Genomic DNA, 16,561 nt, shown 5'->3' on the forward strand with positions numbered 1-16,561 from the left:
TTCTCAACCAATGGAAAAGCATTTTAATATGAATGTAACTTACTACTGGCTTCCCAGGTAGCACTAGTGGTAAAGAACCTGCCTGCCAATGCAGGATGTGTAAGTGATGTGGGTTCCATTCCTGGGTCAGGAAGATCCCCTGGAGCAGGAAACGACAACCCACTCCAGTGTTCTTGCCTGGAGAATCCCATGGACAGAGGAGCCTGGTGGGCTACTGTCCACAGGGTCACAGAGCCGGACACGACTAAAGCGACTTACAAGGATTTCAACAAAATAATGTTGCACTAAGTTTTATTATATGGTGACTATTGCTGGCCACTTCTGGTATAAAGGATATTAGAAATAATTCTACACTGGCACTCATAGATGATTCTATTAAAATAACATTTTTAATGGCCAGAAAATTAAGAAACAACCCTATATGAATTATTAGAGGGACCATCATGGGACAGACTGTACAAATTCTTTCCATCTTCTGCAACAAGAAAATGAAACACTGCCTAAATTTAGCAAAGACACTACTAAGAGGCAGGTATTTTGCAGGCAGGAAAACCTTTTATTTTAAACCACAAATAATCAGCAAGTGGCCACAACTATCCATGTTTCATTAAAATCACATAAAACCTAGGTACAAAAGCACCACCGATTATTGCTCTAGAAAAACGGCATGAAAAAATCCAAATACGCACAGTAAAAGCACCACAGTATGCACAGGACTAAATTTTTAAAGCGAGTGCATGGAATGCTGAATCAATTTTACAGACAGCTTCCAATATTAAACCGGTATTTATTTTACTCAAGGATGATGGAAATTTCCAAAAAGCACGACTATGAGAAGGTAAAATGTCCATCCTTATATATTTTTGTATGCCAACTAGTAGAGTCCTAAAAAATTAGCATTTACAAAATACTCGGTAAAAATAGCTTTTAAAAGTTGTCCCCAAGAGGTACATAAAATCAACCCCAATTTTCATGACCATTCATTCTCCCTCGTTAGCTACAGATTCAGTTTTCTGTGCCTGTGAAAAAAGAAAGGAAGACAAAAAAGACAGTTACTATTAAAACTACCATAAGCCAAAGAAGACTCCACCCGAGCAACACGCACAGTTTGGAACACCTGTTTTTAGCGGCTCTACTGCAAAACCGAGTCAACTCCGGGTGTAAAAACAGACAGGGCAGGGATATATGACACGAACATTTGGCTGCATTTGTTGCTTTCTGCTTTGCAAACGACCATAGAAGCGTTGCCTGCGGGGCTCCCGCGGTTCACGATTAAAGAAAAAGAACACCACCACACTGCTATCTGATGCTAGTCACTGCAAACGTGCAGAATTGTCTACTGTACCCTTAACTCTCACTGTTTCAATCTGCCCCTTTACTGACAGTGTGCTGGGTGGGGTACCTCTGGAGGCTGAGACACTAACAGTTGAGCGAGAGATGTGGATCTGCAATCACATTACGGGCAATAAAGAGACACATTATGAATGTGCGGTCGCCGGCTGAAGGATCCAGCAATTGCTTTCAAGACACTGATTCAATCGGCGGGAGGTGTTGGGGAAAGTACCTCTTCAACTTGAGTTTCACCATTTTCAGCCGGTGCTGCAGTACCTTCCTTCCCAGCTTCCTGCTTCTCCTCCTTCTTCCCTTTAACACCTTTGCTAACCTTTGCTGCCGTTTCTTTCTAATAGAGGATCAAAGCACAAGGAGACAGAGTGTGTGAGACAGGGTGGGAGGTGGTGGAAACTCAGGCAGCCTCCATCCAAACACAGGGGAAGCACAAACAGGGGTGACGGGGTGGCTCTCGGGGGAAAACGGGAACCCGGTTCCGCTGAGCTGTGAGTGGGTTACTCGGAGGCTCCCGTGGAAATGGAACAGGCAACTTAGGAAATCCACTGGGCTCTGACTTCTCAAGGGTGTGTCTGGTGAGCATCCTCTCTTGATAGAGTGAGAAGCGGTCCTGCCGTGGGGAGAGCAGCTGCAGGGCGACACAGTGAAGTCAGGGCAGACCCAGCGAGAGAAACACTGCACGTGAGGACCTGGGGCTGCAAGCTGGGAGAGCCCTGGAGAAGCAAGGCCCAGAGGAAGAAAAATTCCTGATTTTAAGACCAAGCCGGGACTGCCCTGGTGGTCCAGCAGTTAAGACTCTAATGCGCTCCCAAAGCAGGGGGCCCAGGTTCCATCCCTGGTTTGGGAACTAAGATTCCAGATCCCACAGGCAATGAGGTGTGACCTCCACCCCCCCCCCCAAAAAAAAGACCAAAGCCACAGAAATGAGTTCCACTTCACAATTGCCTTTTCACACCTCAGTATACATCATTTCAAACAATGCACAGACAACAAGGGATGACGCTCTGAAGGGCAGAGTACAGAAAAGTCGTTTGGGGGTAAACTTCCTACCCCCGATAATTCTGCACTGCAATTTCCTCATCTGCCAAACAGAATATGTGTCCCTACCTTAGTAGGACTGATGTGAGTGTCTATGCATAGGGTGAAAGTGAAAGGCGCTCAGTCGTGTCTGACTTTGTGACCCGAGACTACACAATTCATGGAATTCTCCAGGCCAGAATACTGGAGTGGGTAGCCTTTCCCTTCTCCAGGGGATCTCCCCAACCCAGGGATCAAACCCAGGCCTCCTGCATTGCAGGCGGATTCTTTACCCGCTGAGCTACCAGGGAAGCCCATGCATAGGATGAGGGTCTGGCATAGGACAAGAGGCTTCCCAGGTAGGCTCAGTGGGTAAAGAATCCGCCTGCAATGCAAGAGCTGGAGGAGAACGTGGGTTCGATCCCTGGGTCAGGAGGATCCCTTGGGGAAGGAAATGGCCACCCACTCCAGCATTCTTGCCTGGAGAATCCCCATGGACAGAGGAGTCTGGCGGGCTACAGTTCATAGGGTCACAAAGAGCTGGACCTGACTGAAGCTACTGACACACACACACATAGGACAAGGGCCATATAACTGTTTGCTGGTATTAATTTGCTGTGTGTTATTATTACTACTGTGTGTGTTAGTCACTCAGTCGTGTCCAACTCTTTGAGACCCCGTGGGATGTTGCCTGCCAGGCTCCTCTGTCTATGTGATTCCCCAGGCAAGAATACTGGAGAGGACGGCCATTCCCTTCTCCAGGGGATCTTCCTGACCCAGGGATCAAACCCAGGTCTCCTGTTTCCTTGGTGGCTCAGTTGGTAACGAATCTGCCTGCGGTGCGAGAGACCTGGGTTCGATCCCTGGGTTGGGAGAAGGGAAAGGCTACCCATTCCAGTATTCTGGCCTGGAGAACTCCATGGACTGTATAGTCCACGGGGTCACACAGAGTCAGACACGGCTGCGCGCCTTTCACTTACACTTACCTGCATCGCCGGCAGACTCTCTATCGTCTGAGCTACCAAGGAAGCCTTAATTATTTGGTAGTATTGATTAATTAACACTCAGCAGACTGGCCTCCTAAGACCAGTTCTAGGAAGCCAGAAGCCCCTCACAAGTCCTCCACCAGCTGTTGGCAGCAGGCCCAGGCTCACTGCTCTGGAGAATCATCTCAACTGTGTGTTTCATGAAATGAGGCAGCGACCAAACTCCACCTTGGACATGAGGCTTCTCAGAGCACCATATGCTCTGACTTCCTTTGCTGTATGGACCAAACGGAAAACACACTCCCAGTAAAGTGTAAAAACTGTGCTCTCTGCTTTTTGAGAAAGCCTGTCTCCAGCTCGGGTGAGTTTTCTAGTCCAGGCACTGAGCCTGAATCATTAAATGTGATCTTTCCTCGGATGACTCTGGGACATGGAATTATAATTTATTCACTGTTGAAAAAGCCAAAGCGGGGGAGGGAGCACCTCTTACCTTAGCAGATGTTTTTCTTGGTTTAGGTTCAGGTTTGGGGGGAGCAGGTTTCTGCAAAGATAAATGAAGTTATACAAATACTGAAAAAGACAACCCTCAGAACCAAAGGAAACAGCAACAAGACTGCCAAAGACAACAGTCCATTTTGACTATGACGTTCATTTCAAAAGAAAAAAATGTCGTCCTCTTTTCAGCACCAGCAAAAAGACCTCCCCATTTCATGACTATTTTCATCCTGGGTTCTCAAGTCAACGACAGGTGAGATCTGAAAGTCAATTCACTATTCCCTGGGCCAGAACAACTCTCTGGGAACACATTTAAGCTTCTGTCTGATGTCTCTTTATTTTCTTTTATCATAGCAATGCAGCAAGAGGAACGACTCAGGCCCTCGGCCAAATGACGCTGTGGATTTGGTTCACACCGGCCTTCCAAACAGTCTAGAAATCCTAGCACCATCACAGGCAAGGCCCATCTGGAAATGAAGAGAGCTGCCCATGAAGTATTCCAAAACCAGTTCCAAATTCTCCCACCTCTGATGTGGGTTTCAAATGCCTGTCTGAGCTTGAGCTACTTCCTACTTTTTTCTTCCAAGGCCAGTTCAAGGTGAACAGAACCTCCTGGCCACCCAGACCCTGGGCTCCCTAGAGTCTGTTATTAGGAACACAATTATAATGATGCAATGTTTACTGTGTGTGTGCGGGCTCAGTCACTTCAGCCGTGTCCGACTCTTTGCGACCCTATGGACTGTAGCCCGCCAGGCTCCTCTGTCCGTGGAATTCTCCAGGCAAGAATACTGGAGTGGGTTGCTGCGCCCTCCTCCAGGGGATCTTGCTGACCCAGGGATCGAACCTGTGTCTCTTATATCTCCTGCACTGGCAGGCGGGTTCTTTACCACTAGCGCCACCTGGGAAGCCCACAACGTATACTGTTAGCTCCCAAAGTTCAAGATCTTTCACAGACCTTATTAGCCAGAGGGCCCACCAGGCGATTTCTGTTTTTTCTTGCCTTGTGTGTTTCTCCCCACTCCTGGAAGCAGGAGTGGCCCCACGCCCCTCCACACAAGGCTTCAGTCCGGCTGCTTCCTAAGGGCCTGAGATGGGTACAAGGAGACAAGGGGGGGGGGGGGGAGTTTAAACCTGTGGTTTTTCTAAAGCTATCTTAGGGCAAATATTTCTCTCTCATCGAGCTAGGAAAAAATTATACCTCTCTCCTGGCACCAGGGAGCATGGTTTTTAAATAGAAAACACTGCCCAAAGTACCTCCTCCGCCACCCCACCCCCACTCCCTCCCCCCCATGGAGAAAAACACGTGTTCTTCCCCAGCGACGCCACGTGTTCAGGATCATACCGAATCCGGCCCTTTCCATCAAGGTCATAAACTGAAATTATAATCAGTTCAATTCCGGAAGACTGGTCGTTGGACATAGCCTCTCAAATAAAAAAAGGAAAGTGAGCTTGAAAAGCAGGGGCTATTTTCCTTAATCTTCTGACCACCATAAATTTGCTCCCCAAATATATCAGCTTGCATAGCTCCTAAATTTTCAGGATATAAAACATTTTACTTCAGGCTTCCATACATTGTACTAACATGTCCTTGTTTTCTCAATTTACAGCAAGATGGACCTTTTCCCCCTAAACTAAGTATTAGCGTTTTAATGGGACAGGAAATGGTGATGTTTTTGTAGTCTGTAATCCCACTGGCTTCCGAGGCTCTGCGTTAGCAATGAGGCCATGATGTCAGTGGAAGGTATTACATTGCTGGACCCTGGTGCTCAGGAAAGGCCTTGTTTTATATTTCAGTTTTTGACTTAAACGTCTACCCCCCTTGATAGGCTAGATATCCATGCAATACAATGGCTTTCAGCATAAACTACAGTGACATCGAAAAGAGTCAAGACATAGTGTTTCAACCATGGTGAAAATTACAGCACTGGACAAGCATAACCTTTGGTGTTGGTGTATTGTATCGGTATTGCAGCAGAATCTGGATGAACTATGTATACATACAAACACACTTCCCAGGTCTTAACCTTCTAGGTGACTCTGATGTTGCTTCTTAGGTTGGGACTCATGTGGCTCTAGGGGTAAAGAACCTGCCTGCCAATGCAGGAGACACAGGAGACATGATCCTTGGGGTCAGGAAGATCCCCTGGAGGAGAAAATGGCAACCCACTCCAGTATTCTTGCCTGGAGCACCCCATGGACAGAGGAGCCTGGCGGGCTGCAGTCCACGGGGCTGCAAAGAGTCAGACACGCCAGAAGTGACTTAGCATGCACACGTGTGGAACACTGGCTCACCCCAACCTAAACCTGGCTATACTTCCAAACTTGAGAATGGTTCCAATACCTATTTCCTTTTCTTTTAAACTTGTGAAACAAGTTTAGCAAAAATATATTGAGAAGAAAAGCCAGAAACTGATATATTTTTTTTAATTTGTGAAAAGTGTGCAATATCCATTTCACAGCTTGGACTCCCTGCATTGTGCCAGGCACAGGTGTGGGCTGAGGAAGAAAGCCAGGCTTCCCTGAAGGTCCCAGTACCACTACATCTCATTGGGCAGCGCAAGTCCCCCTCCAGAGAGCTGGGCTGACCGGTCTCGGGAGGAGGAGGCCGGGCACATGAGCAGGGTGGGCGGGAGGAGCACGGCAGGGCGAGGAGGGCTGGGGCACAGTCTTGTCAAGGCTTGATCACTGCCCATCCCAGCTTCAATGATCTTAACCCACGACTCTTGGCCCGGAGAGGGAGACCCCAGGTGGCAGAGTGGAAATGGTTCCTTTCTTAAAGATTGTCTGGTTCTGAAGTGAGGCTACAGCCTATGGACTCAGACGACTTTCAGAACATTCTGACTACGGTATGGACTTTCTCTTTTCTCGTAGAGAGAGAATCAAGATTTCTTGTCTCCTTTGGTACATCAGGATAGGAGATGAGGGCTTTGCTAATAATGTCACTCTTCATCGCACGGCTTCAGCCATAGCAAACAACTCCCTGGGCTTCGTATGCATGCTTGCTGGGCTGGCCACTGTTCTTCACCAGCGGATCTGATCAAGTGAATTGCTTGGCAACACTTGTCCAATCTGCTCGAAATTCTGACCCAGGCAATTTCCAAAAAGGAAATTAAACAAAGCTCAAGGGAAACACCACCTTAGTCTTCATTCTGCAGCCGTGGACAGGAGTGTGTGTTCGTAAGAGCTAACAACAGTGGGGCCCAAAGTACTCACCGCTGACAACCTGGCAGACCGTCTGGTGGGCTACAAAAGGAAAAGAAACACAAATCATAATTTTTCATGATTATGCACAATCAAGCTGATTTTTAAAAAATTCATTCTTACTATCTCACTTTGTTGAAAGAATAGAACGCATGAGTCCCATTAATCCCCCACCTCCACCCCTGGTGAGCACAGTGAAACATAACCCCAAGTGCCCTGAGCACTGGAACACCCCAGAAAAAGTGTTTGTAAAGAGGTACAGGTGCACAGTTCAAAGAAATGGCCTCTCGCAGTGGAGGGTGCCATGGGCAAGGCAAGGAAGATGCATTTAGGCTCCGACCCAAACCATCATCTACTTCTATTATAAAATGGGCAGCAGGAGCACTGAGGCGCTATTTCAGAACCAGTCCAGTCTGACGCGCATTTCTTACAAACGGAACCAAAGCTTATAGATTTATACAGAAAGAGACTTATATAATTGTGCAGAAACCGAAATAGCAGGAGTCTTCTCCCTGGTTACTATGTTAGAAAAGAGAATGACTACAGATCTTAGGCAGTTAACAACCACAGCTTCCTTTTACCTGTAATAAACACAATGATTGATCTACGAAATGCACATCACTGAAAGATTTAAATAGAGTAAAAAGCTCTTTTCATTTGGAAGTTTACAAATTTAGAGAACCTGTTGAGATTAGAATTTCTCAAGGAAATTTTCCTCAAGGATGGTACAAGTTCACAGCAAAGGAAATGGCAAAGAAAATTTCTAAGAGCAGAAATGCTCTACGTATTTCAGAAGAACACACATACAACTGGTACTCTATTCCTCACCAGCCAAAGTCAGACCTCAAGGGGATTTCACTTTGTACAACTTCCTTTGTTTAAAAGTGTTCCAGGAGCAGATACTCCACCCGTTCTTTTGTTCATGGCTCTGTTTCTATTAGAACAGTGTACCACCTAATATATAATGGATATGCAAGAATACTCATGAAAGAAAATAAAAAAGGAACTCAAGCTTGTCTAATTTGCTGCCTTATGCGGACGCTGCCTCATGACAATAGCTTAAAGGTCTCAAATAATCTTTTTGAGGGTCAGCGCAAATGGTCAGCAGGAACCTGGGTCACAATTCCAAGGAATCATGGAATTCTCAAGTCAGTCTGGGTGAGCTGGTCAAGGCCAAAGGGCCTTGGGGCGTTTCTTGCCATCTCTACATCGAAGAATTTTCTTGCTGAAAATAGCCAGAGGAAGCTAAAGCTGTCTTTCTTTAAACTACAGAAGGAAATGAAGGGCCAGAGCCTCCAGGAATAACTTTAACCCTTCGTTAAAGTTCGTGTGCACAGCTCACAGCAGGACTTCAGGTGGGCGGGCAGAAGTGTCGAGTCAGGAGAATGTGCAGACACGTCACTGCACAGGGTCGGGGGGTGCACAACTCGACACACAATGTGGGTCTTCCCTCCCGCGCCTTGTCTGTACCCCTTCTGCACGGAACCATCATCTTCTCTTGCACTTCTGAAGCTCTGATGCCTAGCGGGGGCCCTCAGCAAACACGGAGGTGACTGGACTGGGTGAGCACCAGACACCCACAGCCAAGAGTGAACTCGCAGGGAGCGGTGCCAAGGCCACTAGTTACTTAGGATCCAGTCTGGAGCCTGAAAAGGGGCCAACAGTTTAACCATTATTTACAACTGCCTCCCTGTCAACCAACGAGCTGTCCCGAGTAACAGCTCATTGAAGGGAAGCCAGATCTTGTGAAAAATTCCCCAACTTGACGGTTCTCTGCTCCTCTCCAGGCAAGAGGGGAAGACAGGAAGAGGCAGAGTGATGTCACACCCCCACTTCACCCCGGGATTTCCAGAGACATTCCAACAGAGCACTGCCCTGCCCGCTGTTCAGATCCAAATGACTCACTACCTTTTCATAATTCAGGTCCAGTGTAAGAGTTTCGAAATAAAAAGCCTACAAAATGCATGCGAAACAAAGTCTGCCTTTACTAGGCCATCTAAATGGTGCCGCCTCTAAAAAGCATATACTTTACAGTAAAATGATTTTATGACTTCCTGCCTAAAACTTACCAGCTCTTCTATGTTAGGGAGAAAAACAACAACTTCTCTTAAGTATCCTTCTCTTAAACCATTCTAAGACGTGCTCTTTCTCACTGCAGAGAGGGTAGGCCGAAACAAACTTTCGCTCCCAGTCAGCAGTACTGACTTTGCACCAGGTGTGTATACCCTCCTGGAAAGTTTCATCACATTTCACAAGTCTTCCTATAAATGACTGAACTCTATTTACTGGATACAATATAGACCCGGCTGCTCTTCTCCCCTCTTTCAAACACTAGAATTTGAAGTATTCATTTGAGACTCAGACTGTGGGGCAAAACTACTATTAAAAAAAAAAAAGAATTTCTCTCAATAAACAAGGGTTTACTGTATAGCACAGGGAACTATATTCAATATCTTGTAATAACTTATAGTGGAAAAGAACTTTAAAAAAGAAGATAGATGTATACACATGTGTATCACCAAATCATTTTATGTGCCTAAAAACACAATATTGTAAATCAACGATACGTCAATTAAAAAAAAAAAAAAAAAGAATGTCTCTCCATTTGTTGATTGTGAATCCGCAGGAAAAGTGGCCAAAAGAGCAGTTCTCAGGGGAAAATAGGAAGGCTTTTAGAATGATGGGTCACTAAGAGTTATAGAAACAGTATGTTTGTTACTGTGGTACACAGGTGCTGGACAAAATGGAATTATTCAGTGAGTATTTATTGATTACCTGGTAAACTCCCTAGGCTGGACAAAATTACAGTGAGGGCTACTATGAAGGATATGAAGTCTTTAATGCCCTGGTTGCAAACACAACACAGGAGTCTGATCTCAATATGACAGAATTCCCTGGGAGAGCTAGAGACAAGTAGAATCACTGGACTTAGCTTAATATCGCTCAAAACATATGGGCCATTCCAGTGGAATTCAGAAGTATATTTACTTTTATGAGATTTCTTAGTGCTTCTGTGCTTCACCATGCACTTCCAAGCAAAGCCTACAAGTCCAGTTGCTTTTAACTTTCAAAAACAAATGAAGAGCTAGGTAGAATTTCCCTTCTTTGCAGAACTGCGAAGTGGAGCAGGATGTGTATCAGGGTCTTGACTGGAGGATGGAGAAGACAGAAAAGGCACGGGGTGATCAGATTCTTTTTTTTTTTTTTTTTTTTTGGCCGTGACGTGTGGCATGCGGGATCTTATAGCTTCCTGACCAGGGATTGAACCCAGGCCCCCTGCACTGGGAGTGCAGTCTTAACCCCTGGAACACCACGAAGTCCCATGACCAGATTTACGATGACCCCAAAAGGGGCATAAGGACAGGGGATTTTGAGTCAGAAGACTCAGACATCTTTCCTGGTGCTGCAACTGACAAGGTGTGACACCTGGGGGAAAAGTATGTTATTTCTCTGAGAACCATTTTCACTCCTGTTAAACGGGGATAATAACTGATGCCTCTGTTGGCCAAAACAGTTCTTCTCTGACATAGATTACTCCCTCTGATTGCTTTTTCTTCAAAGCAGATTTCTGATCATTTTATTTACTCTATCTTTCGCCCTCCTACAGTGGAAGCTCCATGAAGGCAGAGACTTGCTCCTTTGTTCACTACGCAATCTGCACAGCCTGCTGCATTCAATGCCCCACACATCTTTTGGTTGCTTTGGTCGAAATGCTATTACTGTTGTTCAGTCGTTCAGTCAGTCGTGTCTGACTCTTTGCAACCCCCTGGACTCCAGCATATCAAGCTTCCCTATTCTTCACCATCTCCCAGAGTCTGCTCAAACTCATGTCCACTGAGTCAGTGATGCCATTCAGCCATCTCATCCTCTGCCGCCCCCTTCCCCACCTGCCGTCAACCTCCCCCAGCATCAGGGTCTTTTCCAATGAGTCTGCTCTGGGCATGGCCAAATGTTTCTACGGAAATCTTGAAGGGCTCTCTCCCCTCGTTCCAGGGTTAAATTAAGAGTCAGCTCAAACAATGGAGGTGAAAGGGCTTAGGAATCTGCCCAGTGTAAAATGACTGTAGCCTATCACTTTGGTCATTTATTGTCCAGATACTATACTATGCACTGTGCCTTTCAAATACCGTGGAGGAGATGTTCAAAAGGGGATCCTCCTTTGTAACTGATATTTATTGACTGTAGACTAGGCTGGGCACACTCAGTGACATAACTAGAAAATCCCATCAATTCAGCAGGGAAAATCAATATATGATCAAACAGTTCTTATCCCAAAGCACTTCTAACTAACCAACCTTTTCACTTTTTAAACAACTGTGTTGTGTCCTGAAGACAAATCATAAGTTTTACTTTGGTCTTGATTTAAATGATAGGAAGAGTCTTTTCTAGGAAAGATTTCTGATAGCAGTAAGATAATACATGCAATCAGATAAAATATTAAAAATAATAATGTAAAAATATAAGTAATAAAAATTCTGAGGCTAAAAGAATATGCATAAGATAGTTGCATGAGCAAAAATGTTTTTCATATATCCTAATCAGCTTGCTGACTTTTAGTGTTGAAAGGGAGGAAAAGTTGTTTTCACTATCCATGATCTGTTGTACATAATGGTTTCGAGGTTTTCTGACAGATCAATTTAAATAGCAGTCCCCAAGGAGAAACCCAAATGCATTTGTACCCAAACCTAAAAACACTAAGGCGTATTACACTTAGTCAACTGTCCTACAGATTATGTTTCACCATTTTCCAGAAAATTCAAGCACTGGGACTTTGGTATGATAACATTTTTTTGTTTGCTTCTACCATTTGTTTAGTGACTTGACCTTGGATTGCCAGTTTTACCTCCTAAACTCTGCTGGACATGGAAAACTGGGTAAATGCATGGTGGGGACTTGGCTATAAGCAGTTCTGTTTGTTCTGCTTTTGTTTATTTCTTTACAGATTCTGTTGAAGATTTTCCATTCGGCAGAACGAACTTCCTTTTACAAATCACGTGTAGGGGTTTTGCTCTCTTGACAACCTCTGAATTATTAACACAAAATGAGTCACCCAATCAAAAAATATGTAACTAGATATTGTTTTCGTCTCTTTCATGACCTCTTTTAGTTTATAAGTTCAAAGGTTAAGAGCTGCGGTGTTTCCACACACTGTAAAGTTCTGTGCAAAAGGGAATGGCTGTCATCACAGTTACCATCTCATCTGCTGCTTTGCTAGCTCGTCTCCTTTTAGAAGTTCATATTGCCATGGAAGGTCAAGTGCAATTATCTCTTCCAAGTTCCCAGCTTTTTGGAGTTTTCTGTATTTTCATACAGAGCTTCTTTGACTTATTATCTAATTATCTCAAACCCTAAGAATTTTCCTGGTTAAAAACAAAAACTTTAAAATCCTGACATTTTACACATCTTTTGTAGTTTTTGACTTTAGAAGACGATTGCTTTTAGGCAAATATTCAGAACCCAAACGGTAATTTATAGTTCACTCACTGGAGTGGAGAATTTATTAAATCAACAGTCTTTCATTTCCTTACTGTGAAAGGCGGACTTTGTTCTCCTTGATGAATTTACCTATTATCTCACTCTTTGCCCAGAAGGAATTCTCAGTATCTGCTTTAACAGACAGCAGCACTGACAAGTAGAAACATAAACAGCATAGTAAGTGGAAAACACCTCCTCAGTGCCCCTGAAATCTACCGAGGCCAAGGGCGGTGACAGAGCCACACTTTTATCTCTGGTTTACGCAGTCTCAACAATCCAGTTTAGAAGAGGAGGCATTCAGATGCAGACAATCATAACAATACTAGAAATTCCAGTTAACAATTAAATGCAGGGTGTTAAAGATACACTTACCTCCTGTTTAGTTACTTTGGATCCATCCTTGCCCTCTGTATTCTCTGGAGACTAAAAAGAAAATATTTGGGTGAATTGTATTTAAGTTGGAAAATGCATATTAAAAGACCACATAAGCCAATGATAATCTCCAGGGAAAAGTAAGTTTGTAAGAGGATACGTTTTACACACACACACACACACACACTGCATTTATCTGCATAACTGCTCTAATATTAAACCAGAATTGTTGCAAGAACTGATCTGAGCCCCTGTTCCCAATGTACATTCACCTGAAGTGATTTTCACTGATTTCTCTTGCCACCAGGGGAAAGAACAGGGAGCCAATAGTCACTTTGTTCCCCTAAGATGAGAGCAGGAAATGCCCAGCCCAAGCGCAAAACTGTATTTTCACCCCATACTCGCCTCGCTTTGATTTCTAGCCCATTTCCTGATAAGACTTGACACATTTATCATGAATTCCTGTTTTTCCATCAGCAACTCCAGGGTCTCTCCCACACTCCCAGCCTCAGCGCAACGGCCCAGCACCCAGCCACCCTAGCTGATTTCTTCCCAGACTTTGATCCACCCCCCTGGGCAGCAGCTGCCCACTCTTGAGATAGCTCAAACCTGACTCCTTTCCAGACTCCATAAATACACTTAGATTTATAAGACAAATCAATTATGTCAATATATTTTTACTGGCTGAACAATAAATAAGATGAAAATTCACATAATCAGAAAATTAAAACTATTTGACACAAGACAGGAATAGTGGGCTTCCCAAGTGGCGCTGGTGGTAAAGAACCTGCCTCCCAGTGAAGGAGACTTAAGAGATGTGGGTTCGATCCCTGGATGGGGATGATCCCCTGGAGAAGGGAATGGCTACCCACGCCAGTATTCTTGCCTGGAGAATCCCATGGACAGAGGAGCCTGGTGGGCTACAGTCCATAGGGTCGCAAAGAGTCAGACACGACTGAAGTGACTTAGCAGGCAAGCACGCAGGAATAGAGGAGTGACTCAGATGGTAAGGAATCTGCTTGTAACGCAGGAGACCCAGGTTTGATCCTTGGGTCGGGAAGATCTCCTGGAGAATGGAAGAGCTACCCACTTCAGTACTCCTGTCTGGAGAATTCCATGGACAGAGGAGCCTGGTGGGGCTACACTCCATAGGGTCGCAAAGAGTCGGACACTAACTGAGCGAATAGAATTCCTGGGACAAAAAAAATACAAATAGCAAACTGATATTTGACACAATGCATGACTTAGGAAAATAAAACAGCTATGTGGTAATGCCTAGTCTGAGAAAATGAGAAAAACATTGAAAAGCTCTTCAAACCCACTGTTTGCTGGGGTTGGTGACACTGTAAATTAATACAATATTTTCAAAGAACAATCTGGCAATATAAAAAAGACACAGAGGACTAATCATGTAATGACGGAGTAATTCTGATTTTGGAACCAAGACTCAGAGAAAGAAACTTTATAAAAATACCATTTTGTTTGTATTCTTTCTAATATGAAATAACTGGAAACAACTCACAGGATCAATAAATAACAGACAAATGTTTAGATAAACAATGTAAGTATTAATGGTATGGGATTAAAAATAGTTAAGCTATGTGAACACATGGAAAGTCCACATAAAGTAAGATTAAATTTAAACACTTAGATTATAGGAAAATCCCTGGCAGACCAGTGGTTAGGACTCTATACTTCCACTGCTGAGGTCCTGGGTTCAACCTTGGGTAGGGGAACTACGATCATGTAAGTTGCACAGTGCCACCAAGAAAATATTAATAAATAGACAGAGGCTTAGATTATAAAGTAACACGTAAAAGGTCAGAAGTAGCTAAAGTCTTTGAGAAAGACAGAAGCTTTTCTTCAATGCAAACAACACAGTAAACCTCTTCTTCTCTGCTGCTCCCTGGTACACAGTATGGTTCTCTCTCTTCAGAACCTCCCAGATCCATGGAGTTCTGTTTCCACATCAACCAAGTATTTTCCCCTCATCCATGGAATCCTCTCTATCATTAAGGAAAACAGAGCTTCTCTTTTCTCTCCCCACTCTCTGGCATAGGAATGTCTGGCTCATAGATCTTGTTCTGTATCAGCCGGCATAGTTAGAGACAGAAAAAATTTAGAAAATCTAACAGGTGAGCCGTTTGACTTTGCCCATTCCCCCAGTCACCAATGTGACCCTTCTGGCCACAAAGCAGGCGCTCTGCTGTCTGAAGTGCTGGGCTCTCATTTCTTATCTGGCCACTCAGCAGATCCGATCTGGGCTACCCTCTACCTGTAACTGACAGGCTTTTAAAGAAGCAGCACACAGCTTCTTCTTCTTTGTTTTTTGGCCATGTGGGATGTTAAGTTTCCTGACCGGGGACTGAATCCACCCTCCCTGCATTGTAAGCGCGGAGTCTTAACCACTGAACTTCCAGGGAAGTCTCCACACAGCTTCTACTGACATTAAATTTTTTTTTTCTTAAACTGATATTATCCACAAACTTTTTTCCCCTTAAACTGATATTAATGACATTATGTTCAATATGCGTCCAGGCAATGGATTTGTGACAGCAATATGACTGATCACTCTCTAAACTGAACTAATATTGTTTGTATTGGATGCAAATTATTGCAAAAGAGAAACCTGGAAACCACCCCCCACTCCCCAAAAAAGGCAGGTATAACTGAATATGTCAATGCTTCCAGATGAATGAATGAGCTTAAGACTGGAGATGGGAAGGGAGACAACTGTAGCAAAGCTGGTTTCTCTGGCAACCACTCCACGAGATCACTGTATAAACAAGCACACAGCAAACTGGTAGGCAGGAACGACCCAAATGATCGTCACCCTGGGATCGGTGGGGTTCTGCGGCACGCATGCAGGTCCAGAGACCACTGCACTCTTGGCTCTCTAGCTCAGAGCCCTGTGATCTGGGACAGTGACCTGATCATGTGACTCCGTCTCTTTCTCTGATCGAGGATGATGACACCGAACTCAAAGGGTCCTTGTTTACGATCAAGAGAGATATTAGGGAGAGCATTTCATACACTGAATGGCTATACAGATGTTATACAACAAAACATATAAGACCTTAATGAGTCTTTTTTTATAGTAACAATTTTTATTTGAGTATAGAGGTAAAATAAAGAACCACCTTTTAATCCTGAAATTCTAGACTTCCATATTTGTGACTAAGCCATATCTACTAAGCCGTATTCATCTTAATGAGTCTGTAAATTATCAAATATGATATATTAAATTCAGTAGAGTCTTGAGGTTGAGCGCCAATTCCTTACATCCAGATTCCCTGCAACCCTGTCATCTGTTTCTGTTACATGGAGTAACAGGTATATGATTTCAGAAAGACCTACCACCTTTCAGGCTGTCTTATCACACACTGCTAACACTTAGCCACGAGGCTGGAGAGAGCAGGAGGTCATGGTATAAGGGAATCAAAAGAGAAGCCCGAAGCTTTCGTCTGAGATTTTGAGGAATAAAAATGAAGAAAAGGGAGAAATAAGGCTTGGGGGTGTACACAGATGATCTCAGATATACTTCAACCGCCTTGTGAGCAGAAGGGAAGGATGAAGTGAGTGAGACAGGATGCGGGGGGTTCCAAGGCAGAGGGGTTCCTGCCCGGCTCCCCCAGACAGGGCAGACTCACACTGATCTAGTTTGAACG

The 16,561-nt window shown here is 44.4% G+C and overlaps 1 protein-coding gene across 5 annotated transcripts in view; it reads right to left on the reverse strand.

The window, feature by feature from the left end:
* Positions 1-535: 535 nt before the first annotated feature.
* HMGN3 (high mobility group nucleosomal binding domain 3) overlaps positions 536-16,561 on the reverse strand; it is a 34,136-nt gene continuing 18,110 nt past the window's right edge. Inside the window, exons 2-7 of one of the 5 annotated variants that reach the window (XM_065911576.1) lie at positions 12,894-12,944; positions 7,059-7,088; positions 3,841-3,891; positions 1,565-1,681; positions 1,346-1,445; positions 536-1,019 (exon numbers count right to left, since the gene is read on the reverse strand). In XM_065911576.1, the coding sequence (XP_065767648.1) occupies positions 1,006-1,019; positions 1,346-1,445; positions 1,565-1,681; positions 3,841-3,891; positions 7,059-7,088; positions 12,894-12,944 (363 nt within the window). In that variant the 3' untranslated portion in view covers positions 536-1,005. The other 4 variants (XM_065911579.1, XM_065911575.1, XM_065911578.1 and 1 more) reach the window with 4 other exon arrangements.

This window comes from Muntiacus reevesi, chromosome 19, assembly GCF_963930625.1.
Source record: "Muntiacus reevesi chromosome 19, mMunRee1.1, whole genome shotgun sequence".
Classification (NCBI taxonomy): domain Eukaryota; kingdom Metazoa; phylum Chordata; class Mammalia; order Artiodactyla; family Cervidae; genus Muntiacus; species Muntiacus reevesi.